This window comes from Bactrocera neohumeralis, chromosome 6, assembly GCF_024586455.1.
Source record: "Bactrocera neohumeralis isolate Rockhampton chromosome 6, APGP_CSIRO_Bneo_wtdbg2-racon-allhic-juicebox.fasta_v2, whole genome shotgun sequence".
NCBI classification, from domain to species: domain Eukaryota; kingdom Metazoa; phylum Arthropoda; class Insecta; order Diptera; family Tephritidae; genus Bactrocera; species Bactrocera neohumeralis.
Window position 1 is genome coordinate 76,700,994 of NC_065923.1, and position 21,947 is coordinate 76,722,940.

The 21,947-nt window shown below is 38.0% G+C and overlaps 2 protein-coding genes across 4 annotated transcripts in view; one reads left to right on the forward strand and one right to left on the reverse strand.

Annotated features, from left to right (window-relative positions):
- LOC126761409 (beta-1-syntrophin) overlaps positions 1 to 8,153 on the reverse strand; it is a 118,469-nt gene extending 110,316 nt beyond the window's left edge. The window contains exon 1 of the mRNA XM_050477544.1: positions 7,294 to 8,153. The gene's annotated coding sequence lies outside the window, so the exon portion shown is untranslated. The remainder of the gene's footprint in view (positions 1 to 7,293) is intronic.
- Positions 8,154 to 10,590: 2,437 nt separating this feature from the next.
- Positions 10,591 to 19,240, forward strand: LOC126761410 (cationic amino acid transporter 2). Of its 3 annotated transcripts, none has more exons than XM_050477545.1 (5): positions 10,591 to 10,856; positions 15,071 to 15,438; positions 16,665 to 16,925; positions 16,991 to 17,776; positions 17,844 to 19,240. In XM_050477545.1, the coding sequence occupies exons 1-5, from the start codon at positions 10,831 to 10,833 to the stop codon at positions 18,278 to 18,280; spliced, it is 1,878 nt and encodes a 625-aa protein (XP_050333502.1). In that variant the 5' UTR covers positions 10,591 to 10,830; the 3' UTR covers positions 18,281 to 19,240. The 3 variants fall into 3 exon arrangements, with proteins under 3 accessions (XP_050333502.1, XP_050333503.1, XP_050333504.1); XM_050477546.1 differs by lacking the exon at positions 10,591 to 10,856 and adding an exon at positions 13,294 to 13,597; XM_050477547.1 differs by lacking the exon at positions 10,591 to 10,856 and adding an exon at positions 14,903 to 14,984.
- Positions 19,241 to 21,947: the final 2,707 nt, after the last annotated feature.

Consider the following 21,947-nt stretch of genomic DNA (forward strand, 5'->3'; position numbering starts at 1 on the left):
AAAGGAAGGCTAATGGAAATATTAACCTATTTTACCTATTTTTGGTACAAAGAATGCTAAAATCTCAAAAATATTATCCGCGTTTTGAATTTCGGTAAAAATTCTTTTAATCAGCTTTATGCACTGTAGTTCACATTTTGGTGTCTGTGTCTTTGACGAAAGGTTTAGTGGCTCAAACTATGTTTCGATAGCGCTGTAATTTAATTCATGTTCTACTTATCTGTGTCTTTGAAGGGAAAGGCTAAGTGAAATATTGACCTATTTTACCAATATTTGGTCAAAAGAATTCTGCCATCTCAAAAATATACAGTTTTCAATCAATCACGAGGACATCCTCTTTAGAAGATCGCTTCTCCAGTTCCTGAAATCTTGAGCACCGACTATTCAAACTATGTTTCGAGAAAAATACGATCACGATCCTGGCGGGCCGCTCTTTCAAAAATTTTATCACCAACACTTTGTTTTGCGATTACCTTGAAACTTTGGAAAAATATGTCAGGCATGTCATAGGATTAAAAAAATAATAAAAATAAAGAAATAAATTTCGCTCCGCTACATTTTGACATGCTTCCAAATTTTAATAAAATTGCAATTCATCATTACACATTATTAATCAATCACAAAATTTGCTTTAGTACACTCAAAAGCTCTTTAATATACATAATCGACTTTTTATGCCCCTAAAACCCACACTGAACTCCCGCCGTCTTTTGAAATTTATTACTAAATCATCAACAAACGGTTTTTCGCCAACAAATTGGCGCTGGCGACATGACTTTTCGACTGTGACGATTGACATGAGCGTGGGACAATCGTCGCGCACTTGCAAAGCAATCAGAATCAACACCTCGATTACCTGCTCACCTCATGCGACTGTTTCCCACACCGAAGCGCCGGTACTTAGCCGCAAGAAAGTAATCAATCACATTGCTCGTAATTATCGATAATCCAAAACTCATGTAAATGTCATTACAAGCAACAATAAACATCGATCAAAGAGTGTGAAAGCCCCACGTACCGCTGAACGAGTTGCCACACCGCTGGCAAAACACCTCACAGCTGGAGGGCTTTTCTCGCTAAGCTCATAGCACACTGTTGACACAATAAATTACGAAGGGGTGAGAAAACGGTGTGATACGCGGGGATGTGTGTGTAGTGCCTGCGCTCTTAAGTGCGAGCAGACTTCATACATTTTCAGCTGCAAAACATTCAATGTCTAATTATTATTGCATAACTACAGGCGCTAAACGTCAAATTAAATGAAATGAAGCACGCATGCAAATGTGTATCTGCCAACTTTGGTGTATGAATTGCAATGTGCTACACCGCAAATCAGCGCACAGCCTATAACGGGCAGCATGGGGCGTATGAGTAACGGCGCATAAGCATGCAAGCAGCAGCGCCACTGATACGTTTATGTATTGCCGCGTGCGAGCTGGAGTATGGCGCGAAAACAAAAACATAAAACACAGAAGCGCTTATGTAATTAAGTACATAAACGCCTGATTTGCGCTACCGAACACGCGCCGAAAACTCAACAAGCTTAGATACTTCTGTGCCACCAATCACAGCTGTATTCGTAAATATGTATAAATGTGCGAAAATGTGCGGCTATAATTAATCAACGTTGAATAATTTGTATGCGTTCGAGGTATTAGCACGAAGACAGGTGATTCACACTGCCTGCCGCAACAATTTTCGCTTACAAAAATGCTTTATTCTAAATATGTGTGGCGAATATATATGCACTTGTGTAGTTTCTTCAAGTCAGTTTTAGAGATATCGATCTGAAATTATGCACACGTTCTTTTCTTTCAAAGAGCAGCTTATTTGTCCGGAGCCGTCGATATTGGACCACCGTAGCATATAATTGCCATACAAACTGAACGATCGGAATGAAGTCTTTGTATGGAAAACTTTTTTATTTGACAAGATATTTTCACGAAATTTCGCATGAATTATACTCCAAAGCATTGCTTCAATACACGAAGATATTTTACCGATCGAATAACAATAGCGTATAGCTGCCATACAAACTGAATGACCAAAATTAAGTTCTTGTATGAAAAACTTTTTTAATTTACAAGATATTATCACGAAATTGTGTATGGAATATTGGCTATGGCAGCGCTTTAATATTCTAGGGCATTATTCCGATCGGAATACTATAGCATATAGCTGCCATACAAACTTAACGATAAAAATCTAATTCTTGTATGAAAAACTTTTTTATTTAACAACATATTTTTACCAAATTTGGTATCCTTTACAAAATAAAAAGAAATTGTTAAGATCGGATAACTATAACATATAGCTGCCATACAAACTGAACGATCAAAATCAAGTCCTCGTATGAAAACTTCTTTATTTTGTTGGGTATTATAGCTTCGTGGCAGCCGAAGTACATTTTTTTCTTGTTCTCTGCTAAAATTATGGCATAAATTCGAAACTTTTTGCCAACCAACTTAAAGAGGTCACAGCTTTCATGCGCATTTATTGCTGCCATTCGTATTAAATATCAACAATCCAGTGTATAAGCCTTACTTAAGTAAAGGAACAAAAGACGAACAAAATTTTAGTAATACTCATGTCGATAGAATATGAAATATACCGATTATCTACCGTAATTGCGCTTGCAATTATTTAAAAAATTCTTTATCTAGCAGAAATTACAACAAAAAGCAACGAAAAATCGTTTACTAATAATTCAAAGCATATTAAAGTTGCAATTTACTTACGGACTCACTGAGAAACACACATTTTTGTAAAAATCTAGTTTTTGAGCAACATGCACTGCTACAACAACTAAATATTTCACAGGTGTGTTGGCTTGTGTATTGGCGCCGGTCCGTCTGTCGGTGTGTCATGTGTCGCTTACGAGTCGAATTATTTAAACATGTAATCCCTGCATAATGCCCTGTAACTTAAGTTCATTTCTACGCTTTGCCAAAAGCGCTGTTCATATATATATAAATATGTATGAATGTATGTATATATGTAAGTATGTGTGACTAGTTTGTTCTACCTCCCATAGAAGGGCAGCATTTTAACGCAATTCAGCGTGAGTAACTAACTTAAATTACTCTGCAAACACTATACACTATGTCCCCCTCCGTAATGGCCAACTGTATTCAGTCGCTATTACCGTTATTTGCTTACATACATATACATATATGCATATATGCATGTATATGTGCAGCTGCATTTTCATGCTCTGCCATAGCTGCCTGCCAGCTGTAATCCCTTCATGCCGCAGTCATTATTTTATTTCATATCATCTTTTATTTTTGTCTAATTTGTATTGCACTTTTGTCCAAAACCTTTTTCGGTTTCATTGTCTCTAAAGCTTTTTTCACTTACAAACGTATGTTAATACATGTATGTACATATATATAGGTGTGCACATACATGAACGCTTATTCTAAAATTTCTATTTCTATTTGTAGTTTGCGCTACAGCCTCACCGCATTGCAGTGGTCTTTCATGTATGTATATATTTACAGTTAAATATATGCATTTAAAGTCTTAAAGGCTTCATTTCCGGCCACAATATTTTTCAACTGCGCAAGGGAAGAGCTTACTGCGCTGCTGGCATTTCAAGCGGCATTTCGGTATTCGCCGCTTAACGGATTTTAGACTTTTGAAAAATGTCCGACTGTATAACGGCTCATACTATAACGCAAAAGAATGCGATACCAGATGCTTTTAAGGCCGGAGCAAATTGGGGCATGCGAACTACGAGTTCGTGCCGAATTTCGTGAAGATATCTCGTCATATAACAGAGTTTTATTTACAAGGACTTGATTTTGGGAATTAAGACAGACGTGGGACAGTCAAGAAGGAAGCGTTGAGTTGTTTCCAACTCATATTTTTCCGCACGGCTTCTGCAGATGGCATCTGGTAGCATTCCCAGCCTTACTGCGTGGACGCTAATAAGACGATGGCTTGTTAAAGGCCCCAAAACTAGGCACAGGTTAGTTTTATTGAGGGCAAAGATATCACCAAATCTCTTGGGATCCATCTTGGCCCAAAAGGCCTTCGCGACAGCGCATGTAACGATGGTGACCCAGCGCTGGCCAAGCTGCCGTGAAGCCCAGCTATCTAGTAGTAGAACACAAGAGGATACGGGAGCAGCAACCCCCTCTAAATCTGAGGATAGCGGTTCTAGAGTGCCTTTTCTTGCTACCTCATCACACCAGTCTAATCATAAAGACCCCGCTATTGATAAGGCGGTTAAGAACTCCTTGAATAGCTCTGAATGCACTGTTAATGATTTCAAGGCTAGTATCGCCGCTCTGCTATGTAAGGGGATGGTCAATTATCTGAGGGAAGCTGCACACCGGGGCTGCAAATCTACCTTAATGGCTGCAACCTTGGCCTGGAAAACACTGCAATAATTAGAAGCAGCTAGAGTTGATAGAGAGACCCTTACAGCAAACTCCTCCACCAACCTTCACCCAAGCTTTGACCCATCCATAAAGAAGCTCACTGCACCTTTCCTCCAACGGCTTCTTCGCACCCACAATGCGACTCCTTATGTACCAGCACATCAGTCTCTTTAGAGTTTATAGTAAAAGGAGGAGGGGCTGATGGACCTGAAGTCCATCGTATGTATGCCTTACTATGCTATAGTAATCGAATATGAAAATTTTCTTTAGATATCGAAGCGCTTTATGAAGCAAAAATCCATACCAAATTTCGTGAAGTTATCTCAACAAATAAAAAAGTTTTCATACAAGAACTTAATTTTATAGTTCAGTTTTTATGGCAGCTATATGTTATAGTGCACCGATACCGGTTTTGACAAATGAGCAGCTCCTTGTGGAGAAAAGCATGTAAACGAAATTTCCAAATGATCTCTCAAAAACTGAGGGACTAATTTACTAGTGTATAGAAACGTATAACGCTGCTCATTTATGCCTAAAAGTATGCAACATGCTCTATAAACTGTGTAAAGTTTATTCATTTCCATTAACTAACCTATATTTGACAGTAAATTAATAACCATTGCAAATGCACTTCTGCCATAATAATTTCATTACATTTCAATTTGGGAATATGTCGGTCTGCTGCCACAAGGCTTGACGTTAGTTCCATAGCTGTTGGCCTTTTTGCGCTGGCTTGTCTTCCAACCACATTTATGAAGATATGTAACTAGTTGTAAGCGCACTGGGAGCATGCTGAAATTGTGTCATTCATTGTCGATGTGGAGCAATCAACGTGCATTGTCTGCGTAATTGATACCTAAACAACGCTCAAGGGCAAGAGCAAGTGCAAAAACAACAAGAGCAATAGACGCCATGTGAGCAGTTGCAATTGTAATAAGCATAGATATAAAGCTTACATGCCAACCAAACCTTGGCCACTAGTACGCGCAAAAGCAACAACAACACGCTACTGCAACTACACATACTGACCTCCCCTTAGAATGCACCCTCTTAAAGCAATCACTAACCGGTTATTGCCAAGAAAATTGCACCGACTCTCGCATTTGCCATGCGAAACAAAGCCAACGCCGTTGAAGACTGGCAAGGAATTGGAGGCGTAAAAGCGAAAATGTCAACGAACGCAATGTCGGCGACGAGGACAATGGCAGTCAGTCAGTCGCAGCTGCAGCCATACCATTTCCTGCCAGCTTTCCTGCAGCCGACGACGGCTCAGCAGCAAAGAACAATGCAAGCCAAGCGGCAAACACACACACCCAAGTTGGTGTGGGAGAGAGAGAGAGAGGAAGAGAGAAAGAGAGCGCGCTACTAAGTATGCTGAAGGATTCAGGAATCAACGTTTCACAGTTTCCAGCCGGCATGTGTAATGTCTTGCTAAATTTATGTGTGCGCTCGCCATGTAAATTATTAACACACAGTGATAAGGCATTACAAAGTGCTGAGTACAGCAAGGAATATGTGAAGTTAAAAACAGACAACAACAAAAAACAAAAGCGATACAATTAAATAATATACAGTTCGTATATGGTCATAGTAATAAGCTATTTGTATAGCGCAGAAGAATGCGGTCTCGTAGAGGCATGTGTAGTAAGTACGCCTGAGTAAATGAGTAGGTTTTGGTTTGTGCCGCATGGCGTAGCTTTAATTGTGATTCCTCGTAGTGGGTGGCTGTCTTTGTAACAACAACAACTGTAGCAACGCTAACGGTGAATGAGGCAGTGTAAGTGCAACAACAAAAACAACTTTACAATTTTGAATGAAAAGCTCTACAACCGCGTAGTGCGCGTGCATGTCTGAATATGTACATACATATAAGGGTGAGGAGGCAGAGTTGTGGGGTGTAGGGTGGCAAAGCAATGAAAGAGAGAGGGAGAGAGAGAATTACTTTTCACAATTACGTTTTTCTACAACCCATACGTGTAGCGAGTAAAACTCTACAAGAATAGCGCGCTCTATTTACTATTTGCAGAGCGCCGCTCTTTGGAGACTTTCTCTCCATTGTCGCCAACGCCACTATTGACACCCACCGCCAACGCCACAGCGCGCTAACGGCACTTTGCATTCAACGATTAAAAAGCACGAATGTTGGTAGACTGTTGGCAATCTAAAAAAAATGCCTTAAGACAGAAAAAAATTCCTTCGGGGTCTATGGCGGCTAAGCGCGCTGAGAGTTGAGAAAAACGAGCAAACTTATGAATTGAAGCGGCTTTAATTGCAAGCGCTCGATAGCCAAGTGATAATAATAAAAATGCGATATTTTTTGTCAACAACTATGAGCAAAATATTTTTTTCTCTAGGCAAACCAAGCTCGCGCTTTTAAGTTTGCTGCGAACTGAGCGTAGACAACACATATGTATGTATGTAGGTATGTAATGGAGGGAGATTTTACAATAAATTTAGATGTAGAGCGTCACTTAAAATGCAAAATAACGTAACATCACTTTTTTATAAATTTACAGGCAGAAGAATAACGATATAATAGAACCACTAAAATTTAAAAAAAATTTGACTTTTGGTTATACAATGGTTACATATTGGTTATCATACACTTGTATTGAAACAAAATTAGAGTTTTCATTACAAAATAGTTTTATATTTGTTATCATACACTATTATGAAATTTGAGTTCTGGTTATCAAATGGTTATATATTGGTTATAAATTGGTTACATATTGGTTATAACCATATGCTACGTATATAATATGACGTAGTGAATCATAAGCAATAAAAACCTCCATTTAAATTTTTTTGATAATACGTTGTTTTGCACTTTAGGTGACGATATATACATATGTATATGCATATGTATGTATATGTATATAGTAAACCTTTAATAAAATCTACTTACATTTTTTAGCCAAATGTTCGTTGTTTACATGCCAACACCACGTTGTTACTCAAGGGCCTTCACAGAAAAAAAAAAATGTGTCAACAAATATTTTCAATTGAACACTTTGCACTATCACAAATTTTTTGGATTAAAATTACCAAATTTTCTATTTTTGTTTTTATTATTATTGTTTTTTTTTTCTTTTTGCTTTCCTATTATTATTATTATTCCGTCATAAATAATCACACAGCAGGCATGCCGTGCACAGCGCCTGCGCAATTTTTCGCTACTGCGCCACTTTCAACACGCTTCCTTCAGGCACACAACAAGGAAGAGGAGTCCCGACGCCGATGCCGACACACAAACGCGAGCTTTTTTAAGTGCCTTTTGTGCGTGTGTATGCGAAATATTGCCGATGTATTGGTACGCCAATTTACATACTTCTACGCTCGTACATATAGAGTCGGTCGCGCGTCGCACACAATAAATTATATGCAGCAACAACAATTGCGTCTGCACTCTTTGATTTTCCACAGCTCGTGTTTTTCCGGAAGTCTCGCGACGCCGTTTTGTTGCTTCATTAAATACGCAAATTTGCACACTTCATATACAATTTCAAGCACAAGTCCAACAATTTTTTTTTTACACAAATGCACTTTAATATTATTCACTTTATTGGCACCACTATTTGCGGGGATACGCGTCAACACCCACGCCACCACGCCGCGCGCACACACAAATCAACACAAACTTACACATTGCACCAGTCCATACACAGACATAATTATAACACTTAACACTTTTAAACCGCCGCGATGCGTCCCACGCACGATTTACACATCCTTTATCCGCGAATGTTCGCTCGCAACTGAGTTTATGCAGTGGCGCTGCAACGAATTTTAAATCTCCAATAGGCAGCAATAGCGTTGGGAAAGCTTGTATAGAGCACAGTGTGCTGGCTCGCGCACTCTTCGTGTGCGTTGTGTTGGTTTGCAGTGACGCTCTCTTTTATCCTGTGCTTGCGTTGTAGAGTAACCAATTAAGCTTAAATTAAAATGTTGTTTTTGGATGCGGGATTTTTATTTCATATGACTACTAGTCGCTCAGTTTTTGAGATATCGCTCTGAAATTTTTTACACGTACTTTTCTACTCAAGAAGCTGCTCATTTGTTGGAAACTACCGATATCGGATCACTATAACATATAGCTGCCATACAAAATGAAAGGTCAAGCATAAATTCTTGTATGAAACAATTTCTTATTTGATGAGATATCTTCATGAAATTTTGCGTAGATTATTGCCTAAAACAACGCTATAATATCCGATGAAATTTTTCACATCGGACCACTATAGTATATAGCTGCCCTACAAACTCAGCGATCGGATTAAAGTTCTTGTATGGAAAACTTTTTTATTTGACGAGATATCTTAACAAAATTTGACATGAATTGTAGGGCAAAGGGCATAAATAATATCTGAAAAAATTTTCCAAATCGGAGCACTATATAATATAACTGCCATATAAACTGATCCATCAAGTTCTTAGATTACCTCCGTCCGTGCAGACTGTAACTTAAGTGAAAATTGAGATATCTTGATGAAACTGTGCGTTCCTTAGTAAAAAAAAAAATACGAGTTCGTAGAAAGGCGTGTTGGGCCACTGCCACGCCCACTAAATGTCGTTAGCCGAAAACCTATAAAGTGCAATAACTAAGCACTAAAATAAGATGTGGAACTGTAACTTCGCACAGGGAATCGCAATAGCAAGGAGCACAAACTGACAAATTTTTTTTAAAAAGTGGGCGTGTTTCCGCCCTCTAATGGCTTTAATGTACATTTCTCCTAATTCACTTAAGCTACAGCAACCAAATTTGCTGAGTACAAATCTTATAAGAACCTCTACCGACAGTGTAAAAATGGCTGAAATCGGAAGATAACCTCGCACACTCCCCATATAACGGTACTGTTTAAAATTACTAAAAGCACAATAAAGCAATAACTAATTACGCCAGCGACATTAAATTTTACCTCCCAGATGGTATGAGAGGGTTTTATGAGAGCTTTTGAAATTAAAATTGATGCTTTATGCCCAAATACAAATTTCGAAAATTTTGGGTTATGCCATTTTTGTATTTCGTGTGCGACATAACCGCACCGCCAAATCGCGTCACCCGCGACAAACTTCAGCGCAACTTAGTTAACAGTAACAAGTGCTGTAAAGAGTTTTAATTTAACAGAAAGCTTTGTCGAAGCTTTTAAATTTTGCAGCTATGTATATATTAGCGCTGTAAAGTTGTTGGTTTTATTGGAACTACACATTACAAACTACATTGCAAACAAGCAGCAGCGTTAAGGCGCCACTTTGTGGCCCTTTTAATTATCGGTTCAATATAAATAAATTCTATCATTTTTTCAACACATTTATTTTTATTATTTTTTTTTTTACACATAAAGTCGCATTTTAAATATTTGTTTACAGAAATTGAGTCCGCAATTAAATACTGTGTGAAATTTGCTCGTGCATACGTACATATATACCTGGCAAAGGAATATCAGTAGCTAAAGCGTGTAACCTTAACACTTAATAGCTCTAATTGCATTTTTGTTAATAATGCTACAAAGAATTTTTGGTGAAAAATCTGCTGATGCAATTCGCGCCAATGAGCTATCATTTGAAATAAGAACCATTCATACATACATATGTACATACATACATACAAATATTTCATTCCTTCACAGGGCGCTGTAATCAATTTACTACCAGTTTGACGTTTCACAAATTTAAAGAAAGAGCGCGCTAATGCAAGCGACAAGAGAGCGAGCGCGGTGTGGCGTAGAGTCACCTACCTTAATCAAAAATCAGATTATATTTTATTTTTATAGAAATTTACTTTGAAAACATTTGCTTTTGCAACATATAAAATGGTTATATATTGGGTATCATAGACTCATATTGAAACAAAATTTTCAGTCTTGGTTATGAAATGGTTATATATTGGTTATCATACAATCATATTGAAACAAAAATTGAGTTTTGGTTATAAAATGGTTATATATTGGTTATTATATCTATCAACGATTTTCATTTTTTTTTTATGATACGTGGCTTTCCATTTTATGTGAGTATATATGTATATATATTTTTTATATCATATTTTATTCAACTCGAAATGAGGCGGTAACCCTTGCGCTCTCTTAATTCGTCGCGCGTCAGCTGTTCCAATTGCACGTGCTCTTTGCAGAGACCAAAAAACCACTGCGACCGGCGAAAAAGCAGTCACATCTATACATACGATATCATTTGTGCATGCTAAGTATATCTAATATATCTTAGACAATACCTAAGGTTTCGATATTCATATGTGAAACGTCCACGCGTAGAAACGAGACATGAACACGCTCCAGCTATTACCGGTCGCCGCGTATTTAGTTAACAGTTTATTACTTAATCAGCAATAAAATATATGTGGTTGTGATTTAATTTGGCAAAAACAAAAATACAATAAATATACTAAATTAAGTGAATTGTAATAAAGCAACAAATCGACGCTGAAATGGAGGAGTTTCTGGAAAGTTGCGGGTAAGTGAAGCAGCCGTGCGTATTGCTAGTAAGAATTTCTTACCTGACGGCACAGACAAATGTTTGTGTGAATCTATTGTATTGATGTATCGTAACGCCGTATCGTAGCACCCTGCCTACGTTGCAGCTGTCTAATAGAAACGAATTTGCTCGCACAAAAAAATACTAAAAGAAAATTATTTAAGTATTGACGTTATGTGCCAAGCAAATGTGCAGCGCATGCACCTGAATGAGTACATTTGTAGGAGCGTATAAGCAACGGGCTATTTTTATTACGCGCGCAACTAAATTTGGGCTTGCAGACGTATTCCCCCAACAACAACGAAATTCAATTATCACACATCTGATTGCTATGCCATGTGGGAAGTGGAAATACAGACATACAGACATATGTACATACATATATACAAATAAACTATTGATATTTTCAGTTGGCTTACTAAGTCACTAGCTAGTAGTGCGGATTAGTAAATGGCAGAGAGCGCAGCACATGGTTGGTGGTGGCGAAGAGAGAGGGAGAGAAAGATAAGAGCGCGCTGACGTACATATATTGAATGTTTTGTTGGCAAATTTTGCTTTGCTCAGAGTTGCCATATTAAGTTTTGTATTTGTTCACCGCAAAACACGATAAACTGTAAAATTCCACTTCAAAAAATTAAAAAAATAAAAAATAAAAAAGCATACATGACTCATAAATTATTAATAGCAACAAATAGCCAGTAAGAAAGTGCTGAATTTGGGTGTAAGCGAACATTTTATAAACTCGTAACATGCAAACCTCAAAGGTGGGAAAAATTATTTTCATATTTCAATTATAAAATAGGTCGACCGATATTTTCAGTAAAAGGTTCGCAATAGGAACTAGGGTTCACATATTCAGCACCTGCGGACTTGAATAGTTTTGGTCTGATTTGAACAATTTTTGGTCATTAGGTGGCACAGCCAAAAACCATTATTCGGCAAAGTTTTAACCGGATACATTGATTGGTGTTTGATTTTTATACCGGAAAGTAAAAGAATCAGATTAAATTTAAAAAAATTTTATATGGAAAATAGCCGTAGTTCTTGTCTAATTTCGTTCAGTGCTGCAATGTTGGAATGGGAATGTAGGTACAAAATTACCTACCGAATTTGGTTGAAATCGACACCGCTTGACATCGCTCTCTCCATGGTCCGACTCCGTCGAAACAGCACGTTGCCTGGGCCTACCGTTGGATGATCTCGATGACAATTTTTCTAATCCTTACCATGCTAACGTGATTAGGTAACCGTTACAACCACAACAAAACTCACAACAAAAATCGGTCTTGGGTCAAAAGTGAAGCCCATTCATCCAGTAGTACCTAGACAACATGTGGAGAGTGGACGCATTCCCACTCCACTATTAGCGAAAGTAGGGTGCCAGCTCTTCAGCTTTACCGTTGCCTACGATTCTTCTGTGGTCCTGCACCCATACTAGTCTTATCACAGGTTATAGAGTTTACGGTTATAGAGTTTACGACAGTCTCGTTCTGTTACTTACTGTTGGTTTGACAAAAAAATGCAATAGAACGTGACGTAAAGAAGGAGAGGAAGGTCAATTATGACGTTTCGATATGGCTAAATTAAAGTCGTTGGTCGATGCAAATAAATAACTGGAAATATTGCTGAACAATTGAATTTGTCCGTTCACAAGCACACGAAACATCAAGTATTAATTTCGAAGCCTAATATTATATATGGGTTTCTCATATGCTTTTAGAACAAAATTGGTTTCGTCGCATAAACGAGTATGACTTCGAAGTGTATTGGGAACAGCTGGACAAAATCTCACCATATTAGCCAGACTTCACAACTTTGGATTATTACTTATTTCGGTTTCTGCACAATTTTTTGATTGGGAGAGCTTTCACCTCAAATCATTTTTTTTTTTTTTTGGCTGAGAGAACCTTCACCTCATATCAGGACCTCAGAAACCACTTTTACCAGTTTAATGCCTGCAATAATCACACATTTTATGAGCGTGCCTGAAAGTTGGCCTAGGGTATTAGATGAAAATGGAGATTATATAGTTTCATAAAGTGTCTTACACAACAAAACAATATTGTTTAAATTGCTTTAAAAAAACGAAATAACTTGGTGAACGACCCAGTACTTTGCCATTATTCGTAATCAGTGAGTATCCCTTAAACAATGCGCTTAGAAAGCGAGTGATTGCGTAGCGAGGACGAAGTTAAATTTTCAAAAATATCAAATCAACATCGCTTCAGCATCACACACAGCTTTCCAACCCCTTTTGAATGCTTCATTTATTGATAAATGTATATGTGTTCATTACTTACCCGCAGCCACGTAAAAGCTTTCATAAAAAGCTTTGGCTACGTTACAATTTTACGCGCTAAAACTTCGTGCTTTCAGTAATTTACAAAAGTGGCTTGCGGCTTGGCAGCTGTGTGATGTACCGCTTGCATGTCAAATCGTCAACGACGCTCAACCCGAAAAGAAGCCAATTGATCAGCAGATCACAAGCTATTGACATACACGAATCAATCGAAATAGATTAGTACCATATAGGCTGTGATAGATTTTTATTGCTGGATTGCAAATGAAAGACGCTGAAAAAGGCTTTTCTTTATTGGTGTTTTAAATGAAAGACGCTAAAAAAGACGACACAAGAGGATACGACGCTTGTCGAGCTGTGAAGGTCGAAAATTAAATAGTGCGTGTGATTTTATTATTTCTTTTCGCCGCTAGAAGAAAAGGTATTTGTTTGTGTGAAAATTAAAAATTGTATATTATTATAGCCTATGGAAGGAACCATTTGCGTGGCGCGTATATATATGTACATATGTATGTATATATATGTACATATGTATGTACGTAGCTACGAACTTACAAAAAATTATAAAAAATACGCTTAACTTTTTTTAATTAAAAAAAAATTAAAAAGAAAATTTAAAAAATTTAAGAAAATTAAAAAAAAAATTTAATTAGAAATAATTAAAAAAAATTAACAAAATTAAAAATAAATTAAAAAAAATTTTAAAAAAATTGTAAAAAATACTTTTACGTTTTAAAAAAAAATTTTTACATTAAAAAAATTTAAATAATTAAAAAATTAAAACAAAAAAAATATCAAAAAATTATTTTAAAAAACAGTTTTATAAAATTTAAAAAATTTCAAAAAAAATTATTTAAAAAAAAAATGTTTAAAGTTTTTCATAACAATTTAAAAAAATTAAAAACAAAAAACATTTAGGAAAGGCAAAGTTGGTCTTTCATTTGCGTAATTGCAATGTAAATAGTAAAAATATTTAAAAAAATATGCTTGCTTCATTCAACTGCGCGCTAAAATTTCTGCTTCCAATGGCATCAGCAATTCTTCGAAGGTCTTGAGCGCAGAGAGCTGCATTCTTACCACGCATAAATGCAATGCTCTTGAAATATCGGCAAATATTTCCAACGCGTATTTTTCGGATTTGTTTTCGGTTTGGTCTGCGGCAGCTAAAATCGTACAGTTATCTTCCAAAAATATACAACGCACTTTGTGGCGCACGCGTTAGTCACATTACCGATTTTTTAGCACCCCACAATCATATAAATAATTTTTGTTCTTTATAACCATAATCTATAAAAACGCTTAATTGATCATTATATTAATTTACTTGCCACTGAAACCTGTAGAGAAAAGGTGCTAATCAAATAATGGTGAAATTTGATTGTTGTTTGTGTGATAACTGTACATTTGTTCCAAGCGTAAGCGTAACTTGTGATCGATGCTGCTTTGTAAATTCGATCGACTGCCAAGCTATGAAAGGGTATATACCATATATTCCTTTATACTACTAATCAACCTATTCAGGTCTGACTTAAGCCACTAATTTCTACTTTATACTGTTAAGCTGCGCAAATAGTTTGAATTTCAAACGTGCTAAATGCTTTATTGGTTTCGCTTTGTAGAATATGGAGTATTTGAAATTTCGCTTAATAAACTGATATAAGTATATATATATAGTGATATTGTAAGTATACATGACCATATGCATGTGAAATTTGAAATTTTAAAATTAGTCGAACCAAGCATTCCTAGCGGTGTACTCGTACCTAAACGTGTCTTATCACACAAAAACCTCACACCAATAATGCATGGTAAACAAGCCATAAAAGTTTATAACATATAAAAAAAAAAAATAGCTTCCGCTCCAACTACTAAAATTTCTTCTACTCACCCACAGCATGCCTTCGCTCAGCATATCCGGCGCCTATCATGTGTTAACGCGACGCAAACCCATGGAGGATACAACCGAGTCCAAGTTAGCCAAAGTACTATCCGCATTTGATCTCACCGCACTCGGCATTGGCTCAACATTGGGTGTCGGCGTTTATGTGTTGGCTGGCGAAGTTTCCAAGGTCTATGCTGGACCGGCGGTCGTTATAAGTTTTCTTATCGCCGCTATTGCATCGATATTTGCCGGCCTCTGCTATGCAGAGTTTGGCGCCCGTGTGCCGAAAGCTGGTTCGGCATATATATACAGTTATGTGACAATTGGCGAATTCATGGCGTTCATTATTGGCTGGAATCTGATATTGGAGTATGCAATCGGTGAGTAAGCAGTTAATTATACTTAGAACAGGGTGTATTATGTTTTGCACGAAGTTCACACAATCTGGAGAAAACGTCGGGGACAATAAGAAATATATACATACATGTATATAAATGATCAGCTTGGCGATCTGAGTTAATTTAGGAGGCCCATCCGTACGTCTATCTGTAAATACGCGAAATAATCTCTTGGAACTGAGCGATCGGTAGAAAGTGCTTGTATAGAAAACTTTTCCATTAGAAGAGATAATTCCAGAAATTCGGTGTGAATTATTTTCTAAGAAAACAATGCATTCTCAGAAGAAATGGCTTAGATCGGAGCATTATATCATATAGCTGTCATACAAACTGAACGATCCATATCAAGTACTTGTATGGAAAACTTTTTCATTTGACGAGATATCCTCAAAAAATTTGACACGAATTATTGCACAAGATAACGGTACAATCTCCGAAGAAATGGTTTAGATCGGAGCTCTATAGCATATAGCGGCCAAACAAACTGAACTTGAAAGTTCTTGTAAGAAGTAATTTGTATTTGTGAAGGGTATTATGCCTTCCCGTACAAGCGAAATTAAAATTTTTTCTTGTTCTATTTCTATAAAAATATGTATCTTCCAAACCTCAGAAATCGCGCCTGAGCCCTAACAACAATGCTGAGCTTGCACGCACATGTACAAGTAATTCCCTAATTTGTTTCGGTTTCCAATTCGACTTTGGAGTCCCTTAATTGAGTGTAATTTACGTCGCGTTTTCCAATTTAATGCCGTTGCACATACACATACATATACATTATGTGCGTAAATACATATAAACATTCATATATATATATATATATATATATTTGTATACACATACAAACGCAAGCGCTAAAGCATCACACTGCTGTGTATGTGTGCCTTAGCATCAGCAAGTCACTTCGATCTTTCATGTCTAATTGAAAATATTTGCACAAACACAGCAACAACTTGCAAGAATCACACCCATATTTATGCTATTGATAATTGTGGAGCTCTTGGTATATTTAGTAAGTTCAGGTTTCTTGTCGGTTTCAGCCAATACTAACTGGCTTGTGTGCGAAAGTGCTGGCAGCGCTAATTTTCGCCATAAAACTTTTCATTTCAGCGTCACTTTTAACGAAATAACAAATTACAATAAATATGTTAACTACTTTCTTACACTTACGCTCTATCTCTCTCACTCTATCTTTCTCCTTGTAACTAAAGGTGGCGCCAGTGTGGTCAAAGGATTGAGCACGTACTTGGACAAGCTCTTCAATTATGCGATGCGCGATTATTTAAGCAAGAATTTCGCCATGAACATCGAGGGTCTTGGCGACTATCCGGATTTCTTTGCGCTCATCGTTACGGTGCTTTTTGCATTAGCCATTGCAGTGGGTGCCAAGGAGTCGTCGCGTTTGAATAACGTCTTCACATTCCTCAATTTGAGTGTTGTGCTCTTTGTGATCATTGCCGGACTCTTTAAAGGTAGCGTCTCAAGCTGCATTCCCACACATATTTCAACTAATATTTACCACCTTTATGACACACAGTTTCGCTTAGCAACTGGTCCATACCGAAATCGGCAGTTCCCGAGGGTTACGGTAATGGCGGTTTCAGCCCTTATGGTCTGACGGGCATCATACGTGGCGCTGCGGTTTGTTTCTATGGATTTATTGGTTTTGATTGCATCGCGACGGCCGGTGAGGAGGCCAAAAATCCCAAGAAATCCATACCGTTTGCGGTGGTCACCTCGCTCGCCATGATTTTCCTCGCTTACTTCGGTGTCTCCACCGTGCTCACCATGATGCTACCGTACTACGAGCAGGACGAACAAGCGCCGTTGCCGCATGTCTTCAGTCGCTACGGCTGGTGGGTTGCCGAGTATTTGGTAACAATTGGCGCGCTGTGCGGGCTATGTGCCAGCATGATGGGCGCCATGTTTCCATTGCCGCGCATAGTTTTTGCCATGGCCTCTGATGGATTGCTCTTCAAGTGCATGGGTGAGATTAGTCAGCGCTTCAAAACACCCTTCAAAGGCACGCTGATCACTGGCGTGCTTACCGGGCTGCTAGCTGCCATCTTCAAACTCAGTCAGCTGGTGAGCATCATGTCGATCGGCACGCTCTTGGCCTACTCGATGGTGGCGAGCTGTGTGCTCATATTACGCTACGACGGCGATGACCGCCGCGATGGTCGTGGTATCGGCACTGGACGTGCCTTGGCCGACCGCGCTCAAACCAATTGCAATCTTTGGCGTCAATTATTCAACACCAACAATGTGACGGTGGCGAATGGAAAGAGCGGTAGACTGGTGACCTTTCTGATAACATTATACTGTAAGTTGTATATACTATAGTGTGTTGAAGTCGTCTTTATTATTATCTTTCTTTTTTTGGCTTTCAGTTACTTGGTGTTTTGTATTCTCACACTTTCTTCAGAAGGTGGAAATCGAACCAGGCAATATAACGCCACCTTATATAGTGCTGCTAGTCATCACTGGTCTGCCTTTACCGCTGATATTGTTCATCATTTCACGTCAGCCACGCTCCAGCACGCAGTTGGCGTTCAAAGTGCCAATGGTGCCTTGGCTGCCCGGTCTTTCAATCTTCATCAATGTCTACCTGATGGTGCGTCTGGACGTAATGACCTGGGTACGCTTCGGCATTTGGATCGCCATCGGTCTGCTGATCTACTTCAGTTATGGCATACGTTACAGCCGTCAGCGCAAGCGTGAATCTCGCCTGGTACTACAAGAAGCGACGGAGAACAGTGAGTCCGGACTGCCACTAAATAACGATTACACCGAAGTTCCGCTCATAATCATGAATAATACAAGTTAAAAAAGCAAAGACTACACACCGAAAATGTTAAGCAAAACACTTAACGGTAGTATGTATTAAACAGTTAGGCATAGAAAATGGCCTTGTGGCCAGAAAGGGGCTCGAAGTGTCCGAAAATCGTAGTTTTATAATAGTCTAGCATTAACTTAAGTTGTTTTACTTTTCCTAGTATATCATTAATCGCAAGCGTGATTTAAACCAAAAACTCATTAATTACTAAAATTAATGGAAGTACTTTAAGGGTTGGGTGTAGTCGGAGGCAAGAAAAAATTACAATTTTACGAAGCTCCTTGCGGTTCGTTCCAGATTTCGGGAAAATACCAACAGTTAATCAAAGCTATGAATCTTCATTGAAATCAATCGAGCGATTGTCGAGTTACAATAGTCAACACTTCAAAAAATATGGTTTTTAGAGAAACGCAATTGAAGCGTCCGAGAACGCTTTACTAATTATCGCACAGCTCGAAAAGTATTTGCTAGATTTACTTCAAAAATTCAGAGAACATTTCTAAGAGATGATAATATAAGAAAATTAAAATCTTTTGAAAATTCTGACTATCCTTAACGCCTTAAAGCTACTCTACAAAGATATCTCAACAGCACATCAAATCAACAAAGACTATCCCACCTATTTCGCAGTGAATCGCTGAATTTTGATTTTGAATATTTATATGCATTTGTTACATAACCTATTAGTAATAGTTATATATTTGGGTATACAGTTACTGTTATTATGGTAATTAGCAAGTAATATACCGATTTGTATTCTTTTCGTTGCTTAAGCGAGTGAAAATTATTTATTCAGAAAATTAACTAAGCGTACTTAAATCTTAAATATCTAAGTTTTGGAAAAATGCTCTTAAGCTTTTTAAAAGCTACTAGGTGCTACCAGCAAGCAACTTTTCTGTTAAAATAAAATAAAATAGCACTGTAAATGATATTTAACTTAAGAAAACCTAATTTGAGGTATTTTGTTTTAATAATGGGTCAAAATTTTGGGATGAACTTCTTGAAGTCCTCAAGGAGCTGTTCCACCACGCTTTTATGGGTGGTGATGGCTTGAATGGAGTGCTACTTCAACTCAATGGAGTAGGATTGAAAGCAGTAGCATATGCAGACCTCATAGTGTTGATGGTATCAGGGATGCTTACTTCCACAAACAGTGAGATTATGGAAAGGACCATATTAATAGGTCCGAGGGAGCCTGGGAACAACGGACTTGGTATTTTTTGTAACCTACATCTAAATACCTGAGATGAAATCGATACCAAATTGAATTGAATAACTTAAATTGAAAAAAGAACAAATGAAGTATATATGACCTATATGCAAGCGAATACTTAGCAGGAACTGGGTTTTAAACCAAATTTAATTATGTAGATGTTCGAGCCTATTTCGCTAGGTAACGAGCCAGATAGGGCTCAACTATAATAAGAATAATGCTAAGGACTTATCACATAGGTTCATGAATAGAATTTACAGACTTACAGCAACTATAACGGCTGGCCTATGCGCTAAAAACAAACCAGACACTGAATACTTGGAAAGTGCATCAACGAAATCAAGGAATTGAGTTCAGAATGGCAGCACTCCTACGTATTTACCTATTCCCAGCATATTTTGCTCGTCCAAATTATAATTAAACACAAATGTATTTTTCTACCAAAAGAGGGCACTGACTCACCCACAAAATTTAATGCCATCTCATTGATTTATAAGCGCCGACATGAAAACAAAAGAAGCCACTCGAACCTTTGTTTGATAAGCAGTTGTCTACTTAACGAATTAGAACTGCAATCCACAATAGGCACGCGGGACTCACGGGGACTTATAAAACAAACTTAATGTATTTAAGTAATTCACAGTTGCGGCAATTGCAAACGGTTTAAAATAGCAATTGCATAGTGAGATGGTGAGCGTGAGAGCGAAGCGAGTGAGTATTAGCAAAAATGATATTATTATAAAGTAAGCAAATAAATATATATTATTAGAATTATCATTTAAATAAAAGTGTGATTTTTGTCCTCGGTGAGGTAAGGGTTGCTTGCAAGCTTTCTTCATTTGATGCCAAGTACGCGCGGACTTAGCTCTACATTTTTACAACGATCGATGTGTGGCTGAGCTGATTTTTTCGCTGACAGCATTTGTATACCCTGAACAGGGCACACTAAGTTTGTCACAAAGTTTTTAACACCCAGAAGGAAACGGCGGAGGCCTTAAAAAATATATACCTTAGGTTGGGCTTGGACAGCAAACTGTTGTGGAAGCTAAAGGTGGAAGAAAGAGTGAGAAAAGCCAGCAATGCTTTATATGCGTGTAGGCAGGTGCTCGGCACAACCTAGGGCTCTCTCATGCACCGATGCTACACAGCAATTTTAGACTAATTCTGCTCTACGGTGCAGTTGTATGGTGGACAGGCATACGGAAATCCACCTAACGTAAGCCAATGGAAAGGATTCAGCCGTTCGCTGCGCTGTGCATAACGAGAGCTTTAAGAACAAATGCAGAGGCGGCTCTTGAACTGGTACTAAACTTCCCACCTATAGACCTCTTCGCTGAAAACTGCGCAGCAAAATCGGCAGGACGACGACTGGCTGCAGAAGAATTTACATATCGAACCTTCAGGCATAGCGCGGTGGATAATGGCTTTTGGGCAAACACCTACTACATGACCCCACTTTTCAACTGGGAAAGAAGGTTCAAAGTAAACATACAAAAAGGTTTGCTAGCTACGCGCAACACTGTAAACATGTATACTGATGGCTCGAAAATGGACAATGGAGTTGGTGTGGAAATATACTGTTCAGAGTTAGGCATAAGGCAACCTTTTAAGTTGCCGGGCCAATGCAGTATATTTCAAGCTGAGGTCTTTGCTATTGCGAAAGTCGCAGAGCTGGCCACTAATGCATCTGCAAACAGTTCCAGAGTCAACATTCGATGATGTCCTCGTGCAAGTGAAGTCCATCTGGTAGCGCAAAGTACCAAAGTGGTCTATTGGCCTACAGGTTAAACTTAGCCTAACCTAACCTATAAAATGTATATGTATATAAATGACCAGCAGGACGAGCTGAGTGGCTTTAGCGCTGTTCATATGTCCGATTGTCTTCATATACGCGAACTAGTGAGATATTAATCTAAAATTTTGTACACATTCTTTTCTTCAAAAGACGCTTTAAATTTGTCGGAATCGCTGATATCGGGCCACTATAGCATATAGCTGCTATACAAACTGAACGATCAAGTTTACGTTTTTTTATTTGAGAAGATATCTTCACGAGATTTGGTCTGGATAATTGCTCATAGCAACTGTAGAAACTCTGAAGAAATTATTCAGATCGAATGACTATAGCATATACATAGCTGCCATACAAACTGAACCTTCAAAATTAATTTCTTGTATGAAAAACTTTTTTATTTGACAAGATGTCTTCACGCAATTTAGCATGGATTGTTTTTTAAAGCAATAGCATAATCTCTGAGGAAATTGTTCAGATCGGCCCACTATATCATATAGCTGCCATATAAACTGAATGATCAAAATCAAGTACTTGTGTGAAAACTTCTTTATTTGTGAAGGGTGTACTAGCTTCGGTTAACGTTTTTTCTTGCTTAAGTACCAGTCAACAAAATGTGATGCGGCATTTTCGTGGCGTCTGATAAGTGCCCG